General features: G+C 35.1%; 1 protein-coding gene across 1 annotated transcript in view; it reads right to left on the bottom strand.

The window, feature by feature from the left end:
- Positions 1–291: 291 nt before the first annotated feature.
- HECTD2 (HECT domain E3 ubiquitin protein ligase 2) overlaps positions 292–23948 on the bottom strand; it is a 41492-nt gene continuing 17835 nt past the window's right edge. Inside the window, exons 8-21 of the mRNA XM_076338747.1 lie at positions 23562–23671; positions 22019–22167; positions 20346–20469; positions 17959–18055; positions 16913–17020; positions 14915–15047; positions 10600–10688; positions 9348–9506; positions 8821–8895; positions 7784–7871; positions 7424–7530; positions 6141–6256; positions 5360–5503; positions 292–2905 (exon numbers count right to left, since the gene is read on the bottom strand). Of these exons, the coding sequence (XP_076194862.1) occupies positions 2785–2905; positions 5360–5503; positions 6141–6256; positions 7424–7530; positions 7784–7871; positions 8821–8895; positions 9348–9506; positions 10600–10688; positions 14915–15047; positions 16913–17020; positions 17959–18055; positions 20346–20469; positions 22019–22167; positions 23562–23671 (1620 nt within the window). The 3' untranslated portion in view covers positions 292–2784. The remainder of the gene's footprint in view (positions 2906–5359; positions 5504–6140; positions 6257–7423; positions 7531–7783; positions 7872–8820; positions 8896–9347; positions 9507–10599; positions 10689–14914; positions 15048–16912; positions 17021–17958; positions 18056–20345; positions 20470–22018; positions 22168–23561; positions 23672–23948) is intronic.

Here is a 23948-nt window from a genome sequence, read left to right as displayed (position 1 = left end):
AATCTGGCAACTGAGGAAATAAAATAAGGAAAATTGAGGATCCATGCTATTTTGCAGCATTGTTACACCATGATATGCACTGGAACACCTGTAATTTTGACTATAAATACGGAATATACTTCTGGGTGTATGTCTGGTAGTTGAAACTCAGTTTCTTTTTCAAAATGTTTTAGCAAAATTGTTACTGTAAAGAAAACTTTTCAAAAGAAAAATAAGACAAAAGCAGATAGGTTGATCATATTTTTAAACCCATTATGATCAATTTTGGAAATCTGAAATTAAACAAGTGAGGCCAGAAATTGAAATATTTGATTTAATGACTGCACAATTTTAATACATAAAAATAGATACTTAGTAATGAACAAGTTTATACAAACCAGATTTCTTTTGTACGGTACAAAACAATGATGGAGATAAACAAAAAATTTGCTGGATTACAGGGCAAGACAAAAAGAACAACAAAACATCCATTGAGGAAAAGTTTCAAAATGATCAGAGGCTTATTTCATAAATACAGTGCAATGCTTTCATTTAACAAATACAAAATTTACTATTTCATTTATCAACATCAGGAAATATATAAAATGTCATTGAATGACAATCTTATTTAAAAACTGATGCAAATACAATAGCCTTTTTAGAATTCTGAGGTAATATTACACAGTAAATCAAAAAGCTTCAATAAATAAAACTAAACCCAAGGCAAAGTGCAATTCAGTGAAAATAAGAAGATAAAGCTTTTATTTTAACAATAATAGATAAATAGTTATTAAAAGTGGGCTTAAGCCATAAAAAAATATTTTGGCTAATTTGCCGTGTTTTCAGACAAACTGTATAGCTATTTATTCATAAGCCAACCTTCCGTGAGTCCAATTCTACAGAGAGGGGAAAGGGGGGAGGTGTTTGTTTCCAGATTTCTTACCTATGTCCACCACATTCCGCTGTTGGAAATTTAACATTGCTTGAAGCTATCTAGTTCATTCAGTGCAATGGTGAAAGTTTCATTTATTTCTCAACATCTAAAATCCTGTAAATTAAAATTTACTTTAAAATCTCCATTTGAGAGAAAATGTAAAATGCACAAGTTTGAAGAGCTGCTTTTAACACTCTCTGTGCTAACCTAGTTTTGTTCCAGGCTGAAGTCAATGGAAATTTTATTACTGGTTTCAAGGAGAGCAAAATGAATACAGTGCCAAATATTTTAAAATATCCTACTATTTATCTCTGCTTTAATAAAACAGTAAAATTGCCAGTACCTTCTCTAAGAAATAGAATAAAATTTACACTTAGCTATTGGAAGAAAATCCACAACAGCTTTGAAACTACAGATTAGGCAGATTAATTTGTTCACCATGTGTAAATCTGTTGGTTGTATGTAAATAATACAGAAAGGGAAAACAAGAATAATATAATATTTTACTCTTATTGCAAATAAGTAACTGAGTACAGACACTACAAGATATTTAAGCATCCATGTCCCAGCAGAAGTCAATGGGGAAAGCTGACAAATTAGATGCCAAAGTGTCTTGAGCGATCTGGGCCTCATTCAGCTGAAAGAAAAATCTATAGAACACAGACTAGCTACTCATTAAAAAAAATACTATACTGCATGCTGATAAATTCTTTCTGTTTAATGAATAAACCCCAGACTTATAATTACATCTGCATTTTAGAACCAGTTTCTTTCCCAGCTCCTAATTTACTAACTCAGAGCAGGCATACCAAGAATTTTTTTCATGTAGTTTGTGTAGTGAAAACCACAAAACATTGTCTTTAAATGCTGGCCTTCAAGTTAATGAAAGCATCAACATTCTTCTGAAATGTTATTGTATTCACTTTTGTCACAGCTTACTTAAGACTTTCAACAAAGTCGCTGAAAAAAATGATAGCATGATACACTACATCAGTTTTCCATGTGTTGTGGATTTAATTCTTTTCCTGAAATATTTCACCATATGTGGAATTTATTTTAAAATATCTAGTTTTATTTACTATAATGCTACAGTAGATCTGGTTAGTTTGCTGTCAAAGAATGAACATACAAGTTGCTTAATACCTGTAGTTTGAACTTGAATCCCCTCAAGCTGAAGAAACTACCTTTTAACACTCTTGTACAGTCAAGTGTAAAAGCTGAGTATAGAACATCTAAAACCTCTAATTCATAAAAAATATTTTTTTAGCAGTAAATGGCACTATCAAAACCCTATTTGTTCAAAGGCAGTTATTTACATGCTTCTTAGACAGCCTGTTTCATTGACAAGGAAAACCAGAATATTAAAACTGCATACATTTTATAAAGACTAAAATTCCTATTTGCCTTTGTGAAAATATGGCTACATGCTGTATGTTATTTTTTTTTTCCTATTATTCATGTTAATTGAAAACATTCCACCACTGGGATTAGCTAATAAAGAAATATTCTGTATATTATCTCCCAGTGGGATATCTGTGATGTAAAGGAATTATGATTAATGATAAAGTGCTACTAAGAAAAAACAGAAACAAACTATAACTTAGAAATTGTCTTAGTTGTGTTTCATTTATCAAATAGACTAGCTTTTTGTACGAAGAAAGCTACTTTCTATGTGACAAAGCAAGCAGTAAATGTATTGCCATTCAGGAAAAACCATACACTTCATATTTAATTATTAAAAAAAAAAAAAAAAAAAATCTAAGTTGGGTGAGACTGGCACAGTATCAAGAGACGTAACAACAAAAAGCTTAAAGGCACAATTAGAAGAGAGTGAATGCTACATAAAAATGCTGTTCTTAAAGTATTTAATTTTATTCTAGACCAAAACCCTCTGCATTTGAAATTCCAATGATCAACTTTTGCTTCAGTTCCTTCTTGTTCTTGTAAGGAGGGAGACAAAGCTGGTTGAAGCAGGTATGGGCCACAGGTAACCTAAAATAATTAAAAAACCCCACAAAAAACCACATTTAATAATAATACAATAGAAACAGAACACTACAAACTGCCTACACATTTTCAGTTAAACATTACTTAAATAAGAAATGCTGTAAAAGGAACATTTATCCTAATGTTGATGGTTCAAGTGCTGTTAAACACACATAACACCACTGTTGGTCACATGCACCTCAGGTGAATTTGTTTGCCTGCAACTGCCTCCCTGCCTTTCTTTTTTTGTTAAGTTGGAAACATCTCCCTCCAGGTATTGGAAACTCCAGGTACCATGTGACTTCAAACTCAGTTTTTCTCTAAATACAAAATCTGGGTATAATCAGAATCCACAACATGAAGAAGGAAGGTGGGTCCTGCAGTAGGTATAGAGACACCTAGATGAACCACAGTTACTGTAAGGATACAGAACTCAAAGTTCAGCCTGGTAAAATACATCCTTACAGACACATGCCTCAGTGCAGAGCACTGAGGAGCTGATTGAAGCCCTGGAAAAAAAACAGTTCACAAGTTTTGGTCTTAGCCATACCAACACCTTCAGCTTCGAGTTTCTTCTGAGAGCTGAGTTTGAATATATATTGCAGGTACCTCTTAGGATTGCCTGACTGAATGAAACACTGGAAACTCTTCTCCTCACTAGAACCGACTGGTTTGATGAGAACTGTTCTTCAGTAGCAGAAGCATTTGTTTTGCCATCAGTATGAGATGCCACTAACATCCTGCCTCATAGCCCCAGGCAGTAAGAAGCTATGGCACCTTCTTGCCTTTTATATTCTCAAGTGACACGCAGGACAGCACTAAGGATATAGACTTGTCCTACAGCTGATTACTCGGGGGGGGAGAGAGGAGAAAGACAGTGAGCTGAAGCTCAACCTGACATTTGGAATTAACCCAACACACTGAAAAATTTCTAAAACTTGGACACTTAGAAGTTAAATTTTAGTACGTGACTCAAAAGCTCTCTAGTTCTGTGTTCATTGAAGCCCTCAGTCTTTTGAATGGGAGCAGCTTGGCCTTTGGTCATGAGCAAATGTTCTTGAAAGGGTGTGGAATCCCCCGAGATCTGGAAACCCAAGCTACTTCCCCCTCCCCGCCCTTTAAACAAGCAAGCAAAGATCTGTTAATCAGACTGGAGTCACGTGCTTCAGAATTTGGAAAGTTGGGAAACTGGATATTAATTTGGTAATTCTTACTGCTGTTATACTCTGATCCTATTGTGTGAGCAATGCAATGCCAACATGTCTATGTTCATCCCTGCGCAGGCAGTCTGACTGCAACAGTTATCTTGCAGAACACAGACCTACATAATTTTAAAATGCACACTATTTCAAAACACATTTTCCCATTTTTAAGAAAAAGAACAATTTACAGGAGAATGAACTTAAACAGAGATTCAACGTTGACTGGTTTTTCTTCATTTTTCATCAGATCCTTATGTTCCTTTAACATGTTACTGGAACCAGTTATTAGAGCTCATTGAATAAAGCATTAGAAATACCACAGTAATGAGATAAATCCTATTTAAAAACAAAATCAAAATTTATTTTGTTTATGCATTTAATTCAGCTCTCCACAGAAAACCCAACAAAATTTTGACTTTAAAAATATAGTTCCATTTAAGTATTTTGATTACCCTAAATGTTTGAGAAATCTAGGTAAAGCCAGTAATTACTGCTTAGCAGCAATTACTGTTTAGCAGTGAGCTTCAGAGCAGCGAGCTTTTCTATACAGTTTTCCAAATTATTTAAGGTGACTTTCTCCAATCTTGAGAAGCAAAATACTAGCTGGAAAGTATGTGGAATTTCTCAAGTCGATTCAATACAAAATAAAACACTACCAGAAACATAAGAACTTGGCATGAACAATTTAACCTTCACAATGAAATTACAAGGCTGCTTTGTTCCTATTTCTTCTCAGCAACCTCTGTATCAGCCATACACTTACTCACAGAGACCCTAAAGGAATGCTATATCTTCTCAGCCATACATGTTAAAATTCTTATTTAGACCATCAAGAAAGAATACAAGCATTTTCTGCAACTGCAAGGGCTGCTATACATAATGACAAACAGACTCAATGAATTCAGAAAAATCCATGGTGATTCACAGTACGTTTTCATTAGCTCAGCTGTCATGTTAGGAACAATTAAACAAATAATTTATTTGCATTGAAAACATGTAAGGAATCTCTATAAATAAAGAATTCCTGGCCTCAAATGTAAACATTGACTGCAGAATCAATTTTGTATTAGATGGTCACCTGCAAAACCTACGCAATCAATAAATGGGTATAATAACGTTTTGAAGACAAACTAAAGGAGTCCATGCAGTTTCTTCCTTATACATTAGTTTGCTCTTCTTTAAAAAGACATTCAAGAGTGATAAGGGCTCTCAGGAAATAATTTAACAAAAAATTTAAAAAATCCAGAAAACTACTTACCAATTAGTGGATGTTTCACTCTTTGAAATCTTGAAATTCAAATCAGCCATTCCTCCCACAGGTACTCTATCACTTCCTGTGGCAAAATGTAGCAGCTTCTTTTGAAGGTCAAGAGAAAATCCAAGCACTACATCCCAAAAGTATCTATGTTCAGGGCAGAGGGAGAAGAAAATGAAGTAAGATGCAATATCATGACAAAACAGTATGAGGATAATAATACAACCGCAAGTACTACATGATGAATGTCACTTACTGAGAATTTAGTTAATGTAATATATAGGACATCAGTAGTATCCTAATATACAAGGTTAAATAAATTCCTAAGGACCTGACAAGTACAAATGTTTTATGAATTTTGGAATGGTGTCTTGTCAAATGATGCCCAAACCCACTTTTCTATAAAAATATAAATGCCTTCTATTCACTAATATAAATGTCCTTAGTATCAAATAGAATTGGAAGAGAAAAAGCATATTTTTATTATCCAATCTTCTAAAAAGAGACTCAGATTTCACTATGCAGGATTTGAAGCTACTCTTTTTAAACTGTCTCCATTTCAATCTGATCATAACCTTTTAAAGGTATTCAGCAACATATTATGCCATTAAGGATCTAACACTTCCTACTTATAGATAATTTCATAGTGTCTTTGTCTTATTTGGAAATGGGTTTTTAAAACTTCAATCATTCTCAGATTATGCTTGAAGAGATTATTCCCAACGGTCTACCATTCCATGGTGTTTTTAAACTCAGTAATTAGAATGAAAAAAATTAAGCCTACCGTATAGTAAGATCAGTTTTTTGGTAGCCCTCATATTGAGTACTTCGCTGTAAAGCAGACATATCCAGTTCAGGACTGCCACAGACAAGAATTTCAACTTCTTCTGGACGAAGTAGCTGCCAGAAATTAAGGATAAAATATTTAATTTTTTTTAAAGATGAGAAGTGATGCTACTAGATTCAGATTAAATTTTTCTTTTGGCATTATAGAAAAAATAACAGAATATAATTCAATATAAATCTATAACTTCGATACATACTGTTTTATAGAAAAATGAATTCCTCAGTACTTTGAAGAATCTCTTACTACTCTATATAGTAAAAAGCAAATTACTGGATAACATCATATTTTAGCGTATTTCTTTTGTTCCTCACTTTTTTTTCATTCTTACATTTATTACACTGACTTGCTTGTCATCTGATTAGATTACAAATGGGTCAGGAAGGAAATTAAATTTGTACATATGGAATTCAGAGGGAGGGTCTTGATCTCAATTTTGGTTACAACTTCTATTTCATTTACACTGAAAAGTCTCAATGTAGGTTGATGAGTAGCAGTGGCTGACAGAACTTGACTCTTAGTTGTACACACTGCTGCGCAAAGCAAATACAATAACAATAAACCATGTTTAACAACGGCTAAACATACACCTGCAGAACCTACTTATTCATTTACTACAACATCGTTAAATTGCATGAAAGTATAACATGGCATTTCAATGGATTTTCATTCTCCTTCCAGAACCTTCCCTGCCGTAGTCAGATCTCACTTTGGTGCAAGTGTGTCATACTTGGCTAATTTCACAGGAATGAAGAAAATCTCATGCAAATTGTAATTGCCTCTTCTTTCTCTTCTTACTGCACAAGGGATGATGTAAGTTACAAAAGGCATTCCAACAGCCAAACAGGAAGAATGTTTAATCTCAACCTCACTGAGTGTTCTTCCTGCAAAAAGTAATAGGTGTTTTCAGCGGAGTCACTCAAGAGCACACAGACATAGTTGCTCTGCTGCTCGTAACTGTAGGGAATACATTCACACGAGAGCCCATGAAGTGTCTGTGAATGCATACTGATAAACCTAGCTTGTGGAGCTTTGTTTATCTGTTTTCAATGGAACGCTACAGTTGATTACATTCTTAATTTCTTCTGCTTATGTTGGATTAATCAACTGCATTGATTAATCAAGATTCTTCATGAATCCTAAAATCATCCAGCATAATTTGTTTAATTTAGATGTCATTGTCACATATTTGAAACAGGTGTTATGTTTCATTTTATTCTTACCAGTAATGCATATGAAGCACAGACACTATGAAATCCGTAATAGAAAGCTGCAAATTGTTTGTAGATTGATTTGTTGAGAAGAAAATCAACATAGAGCTGCACGTATTCTAAAAAAGAAAAACATTTTATTTTGTTACATCATAATAATTTTAAATAATAATTTGTTGTGCTCTCAAATTGTACTGAATTAAGAAAAATGAATGCATTTCATTTTAGATACTATTAAATTGGTAGGCATACCAGAAAGGACTACAGTAATTTAATTTTCACTTTGTTAAAGAACACCTAGGCTTTTAAGAAGGAAAAAAAAGGACAAACTTAAATCTGCCAAATATGTGTAGTTAATATGTATTGAAGTACCTTTCCTATTCTGATTTGTGACTGGAATTTTATCTCCATTTGGCTTTAAGTTGTAAGATTTTATAACACCAAATTCTTCCTGAAAAACCTGGAGAAAAAGAGGCGTCAAGGTCAGTTCTGGAAAATACATTCATATACTCACAAATTATAAAGCTTGTCTTTATTATTTAATGTATTTCACCTGTCTCTCTCTTTAGCACATGCTGTAATTCTGAGGGTTGTAGGGTTTTTAAAAATTAAGTATTACAATTTTCAACAAATTGCTCAAGAAATTGGTATTCAAAGTAGAAAAATTTACCCTGTTACACAGTGGCATATCAAACTGACCTGCAGGCTCTGGAGCCGCAGGGTTTTTCATACAACAGAACAATTTAGGAGCATCAAATACAATTAAGAAGGTATTTGTTCCACTGTAGCTCAGCTAGAAACTCAAAAGTAAACACTTTACAAAAATTCTCATATGATCTGACAATAATGTAATTCAAAGCTGAGGGGAAAAAAAAGGTCAATACTAGTCCAATAAACATCCATAAACCAGCATGAACTTTTACTAAATAGTATGTGTTCTAAAACAATGAATAAATGAAAAAGGCTTTCTTGATTGAAGTAGCAGACATACAGGTCAGGACAAAGCGTATAAAATAACCAGAGTAAGCTTTGACTAGCATCTGGGTTAGTCAGAGAAAGGATTGTTTTGCAGCCAGATGAATTCCACAAACCAGGTCACCGATTGCAAGGTGATGGTGTCAGAGCAAGCAAAGAGCTGGAAATGCACCAGCAGCTGGCCATGCGACCCTGGCAGTCAGTACTCGGATCCACCTACGCTGCCAGGGGACAACAGCTGAAAGCCCCGTAATGAGCCAGCCTCTGTATGCCCTGAAGCCCCAGGACTAGACTGGTTCTTGAAGCAAGCTTTAATGCCCGTGCAGTTATATTGCAAACAATCAGCAATCACACAGTAGTAGGCCACTCCATTGCAGAAACATTGGTAAAAATCACTGAACGAGTTTGAGAATTATAATTGTATATTTAATGACCTGAAAGGTTGAGTAAAAATCCTCTTCGACATTGCCTTCATAGGATAGAAGTTCACTTAGTCCATGGGCCAGTTCCTACAATATGAATAAAAACTCTAGTAAATCTACAAAACTAAGTGATGTACTTTGCAAGGACATGCCAGAATGATTACTTTATACAGAAAGTATCTTGGAAAAAGCTGTATGTTCAAAATGCGTACACAAAGAAAAACATACTGCTTAATTAATATGTGTGTATATATATTTATTTATTTTTATTTCAGTATAAGCTGTTACATTTTTCTTTTTACTACAGAAAATGTGTCTAGAATGCTCATATCAGATTTTGGTATTCTAACTTCAAGTAGATCAACAAAAATTCTGCTATGCTAGAAAACATGGAGAACTTCTGGATTCAACAGAAAAGGAGACTCTACCAGCCTGTGCTGAAAAAAAGGCTGTTTTCAAAGTTTATAATTCAAGCATTAAATATAAATAAAACAGGTTTTAAATTGGTAATTTAGCCTCTGAAAAAAGGTAATACTTACGGGCATAATCTGAAACAGGTCATCTAATGTGACATCACAGATGCCTACAAGTGTGTTATGATCGCAAGGAACAATGGGAGGACTCAATAATTTCTTGTAGCAGCAAGGTGGGAAACGAATATCCAAGGTGATGCTATTATATACAGCAAGTCCCATAAGCTATATATGTCAAACGTTAAGGGCAAACCCCACACATCCTTATTACAGTTAATATTTTAAGTAACTTGGAAAAAGTGTTTTAAGATTTTACTCAGCATAATCTAACACATGCTAAACAAACAGAAGAAATGGAAATTATTTAATTTTTTTGGACTGACAATTTTAAATGCAGTTTTTATTACAATTAAATAGTAGTTAAAATGGTCAAATGATGCACATTGACAGAACACTGAGAATCTTCATCATAATATTCCATACAAGCATTTCTAGAATAAATTGTTCCATAGTATTGTTATGAAAAAAGTTTTTAAAGGGAACTGTAGGTATATATTTTTAATCCAAAAATTCTAGAGAAAGCTCAGTATAGCAATTTTTGTTTTAAATAATTCTAAAAACATAAAGACAAACCTGCACTGGCACTACAGCTCATCAGCTAGCACCTTTAAGTGTATCTTGTGAAACAGATTTGAAATTATACCAAAAATTAGAAGAATCCAGTTCACGATTCAGCTTCACTAGAATAGAATAGTTCAGTTGGAAGAGACCTACAACGATCATCTGGTCCAACTGCAATCGGTAAAATGGGGACATCATCATCTCATTTTAGTGGAGTTATAAGCATGTATTATCATAAATCATTTGTCTGAGGACTTCATATCTGAGCACAACAGAAAACCTAGGAGATAAACTTATGCTCAAAATAGCATGTGGCTTCCATTCAGTTAAAAAAAAAAGCCACATACTGATCAACAGGGACATAAACGAAATATTAATGTATACAGGCTCATTTATGTTTACTGAATGAAACTCAGAGGTGTAAGTACATAAAAACTTACAACTTATACACAAGTTGTATGTTTAATCTTAATTCTAGTATTTTCTGACTGTAAAACGTACCACGTACCCACATACCACCATTTTCTTCCTATTTTTAGTTCACTTGCTTGAACGACATTCTTTTTATATATTTAAAATGGAACACACTTGTATATACAACATCTGAATGAGCTTTAATCAATGCCTTATTTCATCCCCGTACCAACTCATTGAATGGCTGTTTGTTTAGCACTGTCTAGCAGACATAAAAGGATACAGCTCCAACCAATCGGAATTCAGAATAGTTATCGCACTTAAAGCTGCTGAACCAATGGCAGTGCGAGTCCTTGTGGTAGGTGAACATGCCTGCAGAACGGGAACGGTGGCCTTTACAAAGCCTGAGCTTCAATAAAAAGTGGTACAAAACCTCATCTTTCTCACATATGCACCCTTAAAAGTGCTCCTAGGAGTGCCCATATCTCCACGCTTGTTCTCAGCCCCGTCTTCCCACCCACAGCAGGAGCCTCCAGGTGCTTGCGGAAGGACCACCAAGAGCAGCGCCAAGCCTGAAGCAGGCCCAAGCCCACCAGCCCTGATGGCTGCCGGTGCAATGTGTTCTTCAGTGCCTCCAGCCGTGGATATTCTGCACTGTCTCTGTGCAATCTGTTTCTTTACTGTACTTCATCATCTGTACAGCCAGAAACGTTAATTGTCTAACCAAAAATTTTCTTGCTGCAATGTAGACCCATTTCTTCCTCCCTTCCTGGGTCAATAGCAGATGACAATCTTTAAAAATGCTGGCATGAATCCCGTAAGTTTTACCTTCTTAGAACAGAAAGCCGTAAAACGTTTATCTTATACACACACTAGCAGCAAAGGGGTATGGTTCCTATTTTCTGTCAAAAAATTCTATCAGAGAAGTTAAAAAAAAAAACCCCAAACCACAAATACCCTAAAAAAACCACTCACTGGTCTAAATGACAAGCTAGATCCTACTGAAATCATGACTATAGACTAGTTTGACTGCTATTTGCGTCGGATATGGATCATTCTGTTTTAAAGAGTGATAGAAAGTAAAAACCTACATAATGAAACCACGTAACAGCTTTAAGATGCCTAGGAAGTATGCTCAGAGAAACAAGACACTTACACTCTAGTTAAGTGTGCACTAACAGTGAAGTTTAGCTTTAGTTTTACGCTGAGGGTGGTGAAGCACTGGCACAGGTTGCCCAGAGAGGTGGTGGATGCCCCATCCCTGGAAACATTCAAGGTCAGGTTGGACGGGGCTCTGAGCAACCTGATCTAGTTGAAGATGTCCCTGCCCATGGCAGGGGGGTTGGACTAGATGACCTTTAGAGGTCCCTTCCAACCCAAACTATTCTATGATTCTAAGTTAACTTCAGCAATGCAGAAGTAAATTGGATAAAACGTGATGACTGGTTTTAATTTGTTGGGATTGAATGGGCCGACAGTTTATTATTGTTTCCACAGTCAGTGTACAAACCAAAGCACTGAATAGTTCTAAGGACATCTTGTATGCAGTAGCTCACCACATCTGTGTTTGAAGACAAAATTGGGGAAAAATAATATTTAAATGAAACAAACTCCTTTGGATTAAAAAAAAAGAATAAAAATCCAACTGAGCTCTCAGGGACATCTAGTTTTTATGAAAATGTATAGGTAAAACTCCGCCTTCAAATTCCCCCCCCCCCCCGAACAATCTTAACTTTATCTTTTGAACTTTATCTCAAAAAGGTGCTCATCACAAAATGTTTAGACAGTGCCTCTACCAGAAGCAACAGAACAGTTGCATGTAAGGCAGAGCAAGGTTCACATACTGAAATATGGCAGTGATGCTGGAACAAAATAGGTCTCAAATCCCATTTATTAATTGTCCGCAACAAGATGGAGAAAGCATCGTAACACACATAGGAGGGCAGACAACTGCGTTAACTGGGAGTTCTTTAATTTCAGGGGTTAAATCTGCAGGATCAGCTAACCTGGAAAGGGTAATAACAGTGATGTTTTCCTATGTTTTTCCTTCCAAACTTCTGACACACATTATTTGCAACTTAAACATTAAAGACGGCAGAGTATACAGTCCCGTTCCAAGGGACAAGAACATTTCTGAACTCCTCCCACACTTGACTGATGGTCGTATTAATGAAAGAATTTACACTTTAAAGTGAGGAAGCCTGCCAGAGCTGGTGAAAAAAAAATTACTCTCAAATGTTTCCAAACTCATCAGTTACCAAGCTCTGCTGACAACACATTTTTACTAACAGAACTGTCAAACTTAGAGAACACTTTCTCCAGGATAAATTGCTTCCTATTAAGGTTGTTATCACCAAATGTCATCTCTCCACACAGACCCCTTTTTACTGGAAGAAGGGCTATAGGCAAATAATGATCTCAGAAGATCTGAGGACATATTTATGACTCAAAACTCTGGACCTTTGGAAGGACTCCTATAAACAACAGAGGACCATGCATTTAAGGGACATGGACACTTCCAGGCAAAGACAGACAAGCTCTTGCATTCTACCAATGACCGTCAGGTGTTATGCTGAAGTCCCTGGAAATCAATGTTTCTAATATAAGAGCCAGCCTGGGAACACTTTAACCCATTATAACATCAGCAATGTATCCATGCACAGCTGAGGAAAGCTGACTCATTTGAGAAATATTAGAGTGGGGAAAAAAACCCCACCCAGCTCCATCTACAGCAATATAAAACAAGTAGATTGAACTGCTTGTTTATGAATGCTCATTCATGTCTTCAAATCTCCCATTTACTCAAAAAAAATCTTCCTTTTTTCTTCCCCCTTGGGCCTGCAAATATCATTATGGGCTCCAGGTCCTGGTAACAGCAGAGGCAGGCTATTTCATTCAGTCTCACATCTGCCTATACTGTCTCTGCACCTGGCTGAAGGACCTTTCTATCCTGAGAGCATCTCAGGCCACTTTAAGAATACTGGCCACACAGATACCCCAAACAGAATATATAACGACAAAGATTCAAGTAAGAACTAATCTCTACCTATACTAATCACAGAAATAGTGCTACAACTTGCAGACACTATCAGTGCAAATGGAAACCACTGATACACAGGAGGCCAGAGTCAGCAGTTTGCCAGAAATGAGCATAACAGCATCCAACTGTAGCTACTTACAAAAACCAGGAAAACTCCCTAAACTAGCAATATGAAGACAGCTGAGGACAGTGTAAAAACAGAAAATGCAGCATGAGAAGAAAGAGGCAAGGATAGCATGTGACAAATACATTTGGCCTTATCTCCACTTGAATAGAATCATAGAATCATTAAGGTTGGAAAAGACCTCTAAGATCATCGAGTCCAACCGTCAACCCACCACCACCATGCCCACTAAACCATGTCCCTAAGCGCCTCATCTACACATCTTTTAAATACCTCCAGGGATGGGGACTCCACCACTTCCCTGGGCAGCCTCTTCCAATGTTTCACCACTCTTTCAGTAAAGACATTTTTCCTCATGGCCAATCTAAACCTCCCCTGGCGCAACTTGAGGCCATTTCCTCTCATCCTATCGCTAGTTACTTAGGAGAAGAGTCTGACACCCGAATATTTGCTAAGCCATCTACTTCAGAGGCTGCTATATGTCTCTTCCTATTTTGGAACAGGAATATCATATTCCAATTACAATTTGGTTCCAATTTCCAATTGCAACCAAACAACATATTAAGCTAAATGGAAGAACGTTATTCTTAAATCCAAATATACGAATTCACACATATACTTGTGTGAATTCTAGAAAATTTCCAAGGGCAAACAAGTGTCAGTGTTTCAATGGCTTGCACAGTTTTTGCTTCTTAGCTTGTTAGTAGGTCTAGCAATTCACTAACACTCATAGAAAACTCGTAAGAGTTTTCTACTCAGAAGAGAAATGGAAACAACCGTTTCAAAGGCCTGATTCCATTTGAGTTATAACAGATTTAAATTATCCTTGTCCTACTCCATAAAATAATTGATGGCCTTCTCCCATCTGCCCAGAGGTAAATCAAGATCCTGTCTCTGGATAGAGATGGAAACACTGTAACGACACAAGATACATCAGAGGAAGAACTTCAAGGAAAATCTACTGCTAGTCTTGAATCCCCCTGCTCGTATCCAATATGCTCACTAGCCTAGGGATACTAACAAATCATAAACATTGAGCCTCTGATTTCTGAAACAAGGTTTAGCGTGACCAGAGTCTTAAAAAGCTGAATCCTAATTTTAATTCTAAACCTTTCCATTGATAGAGATTTGTTCACCCTCTAATTTTGCCATACCACTGAAGCAAAATCTCAGTTTTTCAGCAATGCTTGAACCTCCTTGTCAAAAGCCAAGATCTTCAAAGCTCTTCAAGTACTTCCCACTCTCTTCCACCTTCCTCTATGCGAGAACTTCTCATCTATATACAATTCTAAGTTGCCCGCTTTTGTTTTTACATCAATTAGTAACTGGTCTGCCTAATACTGGATTAATGAAGAATTCTTATCCATCACTGTTTTGATAATTTAAAGTGAACAAATTTTCACGTTGTACTTAAGAACATTTATGAGGACTCACCATAATCTGGGTGAAAAATCTGGCGAATCAGAAGAAGAAACCATTCTTTTGTCAGGCCACCCATATCAAGACCAGCTTCCCCTACAAATGTGACTTTCAACTTCTTTTTCAGATCTGCCTTCTTCCTTGCTAGCTATTGCAAAATAGGTAGGGAAGAAGGAAAAGAAGATGATTTAACATATTATCACTGCCTCTAGCCATAGAGAACACATCTCTCTGTCTCTACCGCTCTTGCTTTGTTTAAACTAGCAATTTGCATCATCTCCTATTAATAGGTCAAAACTATGTTAAAACAATGATTGAATTGCAGAAGCAAGACAATCGTGACTACTTGACGTCATCTACCTTGCACATCGTGCCACACTCCAGGCTTGAAAAGAAGTTAGGTGGTATGCAAACAGGCTTTTAATAAGCTACTGGATACGATGAATTGAGTCTGTCTGGCATATTTTGGACCTGTATAATTTTTTACCTGCACAGAAGCCATTCTGCCAGGAAGAAATGATAGATAAAAAAAAATTAGACATCCTATGGAGATATTTAGAAATAAGGAGGTAGCTAAAACTTTCAATATTTGGACATTGTTCTGTTCAGCATAAGATACCTGCCAGCAAGTATCAGCTGTTTTGTAAAACTGTTTTTTAGACAATGGAACAAGCTCTTTTCATTCCTTTGTCCTAAGAGACAGCATTTCATCCAGGTATGCAAAAGACCTGCAAAGAATTAGATTACAGCCTTTCACAATTAGCAATGATCTTTCAGATCAAGTCCCTATATAATTTTTCTTTAAATCACTAATTACTGGCCAACTCCCGAGAAAGTGTTTAAACCAGTCAGGAAGATGCATGTGCTAAAATAATTTCTATGTTGTTAGCTGCTCAAGTAAATTCCTGTGGCACAAATTTTATAACTGTAGGTATTTGTATTATTTGACATAAAGTATTTATTAGCTGATGTGATTTTCCTTTGCAAATTATTTTTTTTAATTCGAAATACAAATAAGACATCTTTCCCCCACTTTCCATTCCCCACACTTTTGAGAATATGGATAATATAATACATTCTTACTCATCCCTGAGATGGGCAGAAGAAAAGATCAGAAATAAATAGGAGACTATTTTGGCTATCAGAAATCTCGAAGTTGCTCTTGGTTATTTAAGTGTGGTAAAAAAAATCCCTACAATACCTGAGGGAAAGCAATATTGCCACTCATATTTCTTCTATCTTAGGAGAGAAGGCCAAAATAGACAGGCTTTAATCTAGGAAAAAAAAGTTTAAACTTCTGTTTTCTGAACATGAGTAATCAGAACTTGTTTGGTCTTGTTTTCACCACTTGGACTTATTTTTCAATACCATCAGGCTGTTTTTAGTGTTGAGTAAGTGTAGGGAACTAGATTTCATTAAATAATGTTAATTAGCAAGGTTCAGTGGAGACTGAAGAATTGTCTCCTTTAATGGACACATCTGTTTCATTTCTAAAAAAGGAAATATTACCTTCAAGAATGTGAGGAATTAGTTAAAAATCAAGAACTTAAGAAAAGAAAGCCTAAAATAATTCTTATAGGATAGAGAAGTTAGTGACGGAAAAGAATAAAAATATCCCAAGAATTAGAACAGAACAAACTCATTAGTGATTAGTCACTTACTATTCATGCTCCTATCATGGAACCAAGTCCTATATAACCTGGTAATTATGCACTGTATTCTAAGACGAAAATTGCAAACACAAATACATACCACGTGGCATGCAAACATGTATGTTTATTATAGGCTTAGTATGGAGCAGTATGAGGACAGAAAATAAAGTTCATAATGTCTAACCCAATCTAATCTGCAGCACTGCTATTGTGACAATAATTCAGTTCTCTTTATTTAGTATTATACAGTTATATTCCCAATCTCTTAGCGCAGAAAGATTTAAATATGACTTATCAAACTGAAATCTAAGTGTGATAGCTATTCTGCAGCAACACACCATTTAATTACATTTTTTGTTACCTCATCAAGTGAATCACTAACAAGGTGCGTCCTCCTCACTTTCACATTTAGGAACAACATATTCATGTCAGGTTTCTGTCTGCGAGAGACTTTATCCACAAGGCTTTGCTATTTGAATGAAAAAGAACATCATACATGCAGTATCTTCATTTAAAAAACAAAGTGCCACACTTGTTAAATGTAAAAAGTCCTTAGTATCTTGCATTAAAGACATTACCCTAATATGATAGCTGCTTCAATATCTTCTAAGAGATGGAGAGCAATTTCTTTTTTACTGCAGAGAGCATTTATACCATATTCAAACTAACGTCACCATATTCAAACTAACTTCACCATATTCAAACTCACTTATCAGGAAGTTTAACAAGGTGGCGGCAATTGTTCAACAACCTTTTCAACTCCCCAGAGAGTTAAAAACATACCCATAAGATTCCAGAGACTGGCTTGTGCTTTACTTAGCTATTCACAAGGCACATCCAGCAAGACAGGAATGGATAGGCGGTGGTGCTGCCACATTGAGCACCGAGGAAACCAGTATCACCTAGCACCTGAAGAAAATTACCACTGAAGGAGGCAGACAATGCCTCTTTCAAAACAAAAGAGGCCGCCCAGAAGCAGTACCTCTTCTGTGACTTGTGAACATACAGTTGCATCTTGGTCTTCCATGACAACGTATCTTCACAGAATAAAATAGGAAACAGTCCAAAATTCTCATGGAATTTTTCTTCCTTAATTATCTTGTTAATTTATCATGCTAGCACATTACGCTGGTTTCTCAAAAAAGAAAAAAATAAAAATTACTGTAACTCTTTTTCCACAGCACTGATATTTATAAGCATCCTGAAACTAAGCACATTAAAATAAAAAATATTGAGAATCCAGCATGGACATTTGTAGACTAGGAATAGTAAACTAGTTCAAGTTCTTTTTCAGGGTAGTCCAAAATACTAGAAGTTGTGGTGAAAGGCTGTATGTAATATCAGTCTAACAAAAACCTATAGAATACCAATGGGTGATACACAAACATTTATCACTAAATGACTTACCCGTGCAATACTTATCATCTGTTGTTCTGAGTCCCTTTGAATAATAACTTTTTTTGCCGCTATAGAAATAATAAATGGGTACTGACAGAAAGAAAACCTAACAACAAGAGAAAAGAAGATAAAATATTTCTTTTAGCACCTAGCATATTATTTTCTTTTTAAGAATACAGGAGCCAATCTTTGCATTATCATTCAGGAACTACCTTCCCTCCACTGACAGTAATTTGCAAATAGCTGCTGGTGTTTTTGTGTTGTACACATAGATACTCAATTCAGTAGAACAAACTTATTTGCAAATACTACTAGAAATTGTAATTAGTAATAATACTTATCCTCAATAAAGCTCTTTTTTATTGTTTATTATTATCAATAGACATAATAAAAGACAACCATCTGCTTTAAATACTAAATTTTAATTGCTACACTGAATTAAAGAAAACAATATTGTCTTCTTATTAAATACAGGAAAAACAGCTATCTCAGTGTAGCATTCTTAGGTCCGTGGTAGAAATGTTTCTGGTTTGGTTTATTTGCTGCAGAATTGATTTTCAAAGGAACTGATTTTGCACAGGTCCTTCAGATTTAACCGGGGGTTACAAGTGTTTAGGACTTCTAAAATATCAGATCACAGCCACATTCCACTGCAATCAGATAATACGAATAATTTGCAAAGACTTCAGAAATCATCAAGGTAAAATATTTTTTTGTTACTGGTTATTTTGGTAAATTTTTTGTTGATTTAGCTCATGCATCACCTAGCAGAAGTTCATATTGAAATACCCAGAGCTTCAGACTCTACATGTGCATCTTCAATCCAGACTGCATACGTGCACCCTGAATCCTGCCTGTGAGAAGCTCTGCATTCTAGTCTTTAGGAAAGAAAGGAAAATGAGGAAAAATATTCTCACTTGGTCTCTTGGAAATCCTAATCCAAAGTGTTTTACCAAGGAGTGTTGATTTAGTTCGAAGAATTATGTATTTCAAAATATTTCATATGGAAGGTAAACCAGAACTTGCTCTTACTTGGCCTTCTTAGTTCTAAGCATATAGTCTTGATTGCGATTCTTTGTTGGGTTTTTGTTGTTGTTTTTCTTTTAAGTGGATGTAAAATTGGAAAAAAGTGTGGTTGTAAAAGTAAAAGAATTAAATTTACTTTAAGAATAATACAGCTATTCTGCACTTCAGCTACTCCAGAAATTATGTATCAAGCAAACTTTGTTTTGATATGTTGAATTCCCAGTGTCCCAGCTAACTGAAAAGAACTGGAGCAGGTGGAAATCTCACAGCCCTTTCATAAGTTTGGATGTGGGTGCCAAAACAGCCAGATGGTGCCAATAACAAAAAAAAAAAAAAAAAAAAAATTTTGAAGCTCAGCAGTATTCAGATTCCAATGCTTTCACTGAGACTATGCAAAGCCTACTGTACATTTATTGCTATCATGTGTCCATGGGTTTTGGTGGGGTTTTTTTTTTTTTTTTCTTCCTTCCCAAGCAGAAATCGGGTATCAGACAGAAGCCTAGCCTAAAATACCTGCTTCAGTGGAGCAAACTATGTTTTCCAAGTTTTCCTCAACTGCTGCTAAAGGCAAGGAAAATTGCACACGCAATAAACAAAAAGCTACATTTGGACGGCTGATGTCTTAAATTAGCTTACTGAAAAGTCTTGAAATATGGGGAAATTTTAATTGATCTTGTGATTCAAGCTGTAAAGACTGAGTGATACATACTGATATGCTGAAAAATACAGCTATACAAAATAACATTTTTATTAGGAAAACGTTACTAAGATTTTAAACTTTAGCAGAAAGATGAAATGCCTGTTTCTCTAGTTGTTTCTAAATCATACTGCTGGCTGCCTCTCACAAGAAGAGAAATACCTGTGCAAGCTTTGAGTCTGTAAAGATTTAACTTGTGTGTTTATTTTCAGGTAACAGAAATAGTACAATTGATTTCACTGGGACAAATATGATCGGAGCCACATATATACAGGTAATTAGATATATTTTCATCATTAAGTGGTAAGTATGCACACAACACCACTTTCTATGAATGTATTGGAGGTTAAAATATGTTTGTAGTAAGACACTATTAGAAGTCTATGCCAATAAATAATAAACTCATATTATCATCTATATTTTACATCTTTTCTCCAGTTTGCAAAGGCAGAGTGATATTTATTACAGTCAAGCTCACATCCATGCAGTAGCAAGTATAGCAAGTAGTAGCTGTACTATGTTTTTCCAATAAAATACAGTATTTAATGTGGCTATATATACACATAAAGGGTATGTATACTATATATACACTATATATAAGATAGATATACATAGTGTAGATACGGTGCTTTGACATACTACTTAACCAGAAACAACCAGTTATTCCTCTTACCTGTGAGAATTTCCATAACATTGCCAGTTATGATATTCTTCCATAAGATCAATATGATCAAGTGTAGAATTATAGAAATCCGTATATGAAATAATAGAAGGACTGATCAGACTATTTGCAGCATCTACAAAGAAAACACAGAAGTTAAAATACTGCCTGGATTCGGCACATCTGTTTCTAGGCATCCTGAGTACCAGTGACCTCAGAAACTTTAAGCCAAAGCAGCTACTAAAAACTTTGTCTCAGTCTTAGCTACAGAATTACAACTATAACATAACACAACACCATATGATATCATATTAATTGCTGTAGAAAATAGTAAATCCCTAGTTCAGCCCATTTATAAGAGAACCTCCATTTGACTCTAGCCCACTTAATGATATACACTAAATTAAGGTTTCATAGATAAAGAATGCTATGTTCTGCTGAAATCAATGAAAAAGCAGTTTGATAGATGGATTTCTTAAATACCTTCATTTAATTTCAAACATAGCTATCGATATAACATCTACATGCTTTCCAGTTAACAATCATCTGTTTGAGTTTGATGCCTGTTTGCAAAAGGGATGGAAAGGGAGGGGCACAAAACATAGTATGCGAAGATATGCCTATTTCCCCAGGTAACTACTATACCATCTAGGCTCACCAGTACAAAAATTAAGTACTTGACCAAATGAAGAAAACCAATTCACATTTAAGCTGCCTATCTCATTATGTAACATTCATATAATGTCAAACAGCTAATAAGTTTTCTCTATTTGCAGCACTTAAACATAATTTAATTTTGATCGGTCAGACAGAAAGTAGTGTACTTTGAATTACTAAATATCCCTTTTCCCAGAATTAAGGAATTAGCAACTCTTTCATAGATGACTAGACAACACACCTCTTGGTTTTAGATACAGTTGAGCTTATCTGTCTAAACTGTCGCTCTGGACAGGCAGGACTGTGCAGAATGCTTTTAAGTAAAAATTTTAAGTTGACATCGAAATGCAAACATCCTCATTCCAATCTTAATTTTCACTTGGTGGTTTCATTTTCTCCTAGAAAGGAGAAAGGGTTTTTACCCCTCAAGAAAAGGGGACTGACCTTAAGCGTCCCATTTCCATAGTAAATGCTCTAATCACTAAGCTATTGGGGATGAGCGGAGGAGAAGATTTGTATTTGCAATGGTCAAATTTGCTGTGCTCTACGTTGAACTGGACAGGGACTTACTTATTTTAAGCTGTAGTTTTGGTCTTAAGAGGCATATGCATTGCCTAACTTCTCTTAGATGCGAAATACTTCTGTGGGGGTAAGCCAATTACAGAAGAAATTCTGGCAACTGCACATTTAAAACAGTTGCTTTTATAAATGTAAGGGAAACCCTAACCATCAGTTACTTCTGTGGATTTTTGTTTGAATGATCTTCAGTAGTTGTTACAGGAAAATGATGCATAGCAGTTACCCTCTACTGGAAAGCAAGTATGAAGACTTGCCAATAGAAAATGTTTTTGTTGCTTACTACTTGTTGGCATTTTATTGTAGGTTGTACTGTGCTACCATCATTGTCAGTCTCCCCCAGAAAAGGAGAGGTATAAACTATCCCCTCGCATATATATACACACACACAAATGTACATATATATATACATACACATACATATGCATACACAGTTCAAGAAAAATACCTACTAAATAAAGCCAGGACTTTGGTTGCTGATGGAATCCACCAGGTACATTTCACCATAGGTGGAAACTCTTCAGGTTTTGCAGGAAACAGGCGTAAAGAAATAAATTGCAGTAACCTGTCCACCAGCTGCTTGAACCTCCTCTGTGAAATCCTAAACCAAACATGCTACAGTTACTCTCATGTGATCACTATCCACACTACAGTTTACATTATCAGATTTCAGTGTTATTTTTTTAAAAAACATGTTTTTGTCCTATACATAAAAACAAAACTCCAAATATAAATTTGAAGAAGCATGCTTTTAAATACTGGCACACAGCAATGCTCTTCAGTGCACCCCTAACTATGCTTTGTAATGTCTGTGATTTAAAAAAAAAAAGTCAATAGAATCATTACTCACTCTTGACTTTTAGTAAACAAAAAGAAAACAAAAATCCTTAGCTATTTCACTCCACAATCTGAATACTGAGGAATTCTGATTTTTTTATTTTCAGATACCTGGTCCCATTAAATAAAGAGTGGAAAGTACTTCATACACTTGTGACAAGCGCACATTTTAAATTATGTGCTGCACCACTTCCATAACATCGCAACAATACACATATGTGTAGATGTATTCAAGCATCCTTTTCTAAATAAGAGCTCTCCTATTTTGATGGTTTAGATTTCTAATACGTTTTAAGAATAAAAACATCAATATGCCTATTACATCCTTAACCAAGAGGATAAACCTTATTTGTAAACACTGATTCAAATGAAATCACATATTACCACAATTTTAAGCAAATGTAGACATATTATAGGGTGGGGAGAGGGAAATATAATTTCCATCCTTGCAGAGAAGAAAATCCTTTATTAACAGATTCCCTCGGAGATCAGGGAATTGTGAATAAGGCCATTCAAACTTTTTTTTTTTTACCCCAGACTGAGCTTTTTGCACAGTCATTATAAGGAAGGCAACGTGCATACCAACTTAAAAGCCATTCTTTGGGCAGTTACCCCCATATGACTTTATTAGTGAGATGCTATTAGGGTTATTTCAATTAATTAAAAATCTAATGCCCTAACTACACTCTCTCATTACCTCTATTACACTACGAAGCAGGGACTCGATTTCATTTGTGGTTTTCATACAATACAGTAAAGTTACAGTATCTTTTGCAAATTATGCAAGATAAACCTTTATTTAAACAAAGACCATAAAGATGCTTGTATTAATAATACTGTTTAAACATGTATCTAAAAAATTTACATACATAAGTTATTTTGCATGTGTTACGGAAAAATAACTTACAGAGGTTATTTTGCAATTAAGGCTTTTTTGCTTAAAGATCTTAATTTTTATACATTATATACAATTTGCATCTATAAATCAGTATCACTTAGTGGACTATGTCCAAATGTACTTTGAAAACAACAAAAACAATCTCGTTAGTCAATTAAGTTAGCTTTCATATAATTTATAAAACAGTCAACATCAATGGAAATACAGTAACAATTCTAATCCTAAAAATGGAATTTTTTTTATTTTTTTATTTTTTTTACTTTTTAGACCAGTGCACTAGGAAATGATGGTCAGCTTCTGTTAAGGCTGCTATCTGTCTTAGCAAGTGAGCATAGATGACATAAGTAGAAGTGTTACTAAATTGAGGATTCTGAAAAAGATTAAAAAAATGTGTTAGGTTAATAAACTGCATAAAGGGAAAAAAGTCATTAGGATTTTTTATGTTTGTCGTTGCCAATACAATTACGCAGGAAAGGAATTCACAAAATTGCTGTGACAGTGGTAAAACTACGAAAAAAATGATTTGCAACTTCTAGTCAAATAAAAAAATACATAACTTCTATATTGTAAAAGTATGATTTTTTTTTTTGTTTCAAAAGAAAGCCCACAGGTAATAAAGGCAGCACTCAATATATTTTTCTGGATTA

The sequence above is a fragment of the Aptenodytes patagonicus genome, chromosome 5 (assembly GCF_965638725.1).
Source record: "Aptenodytes patagonicus chromosome 5, bAptPat1.pri.cur, whole genome shotgun sequence".
Classification (NCBI taxonomy): Eukaryota; Metazoa; Chordata; class Aves; order Sphenisciformes; family Spheniscidae; genus Aptenodytes; species Aptenodytes patagonicus.
The sequence above is the reverse complement of the archived record's forward strand: the minus strand, read 5'-3'. Positions and strand labels throughout refer to the sequence as shown.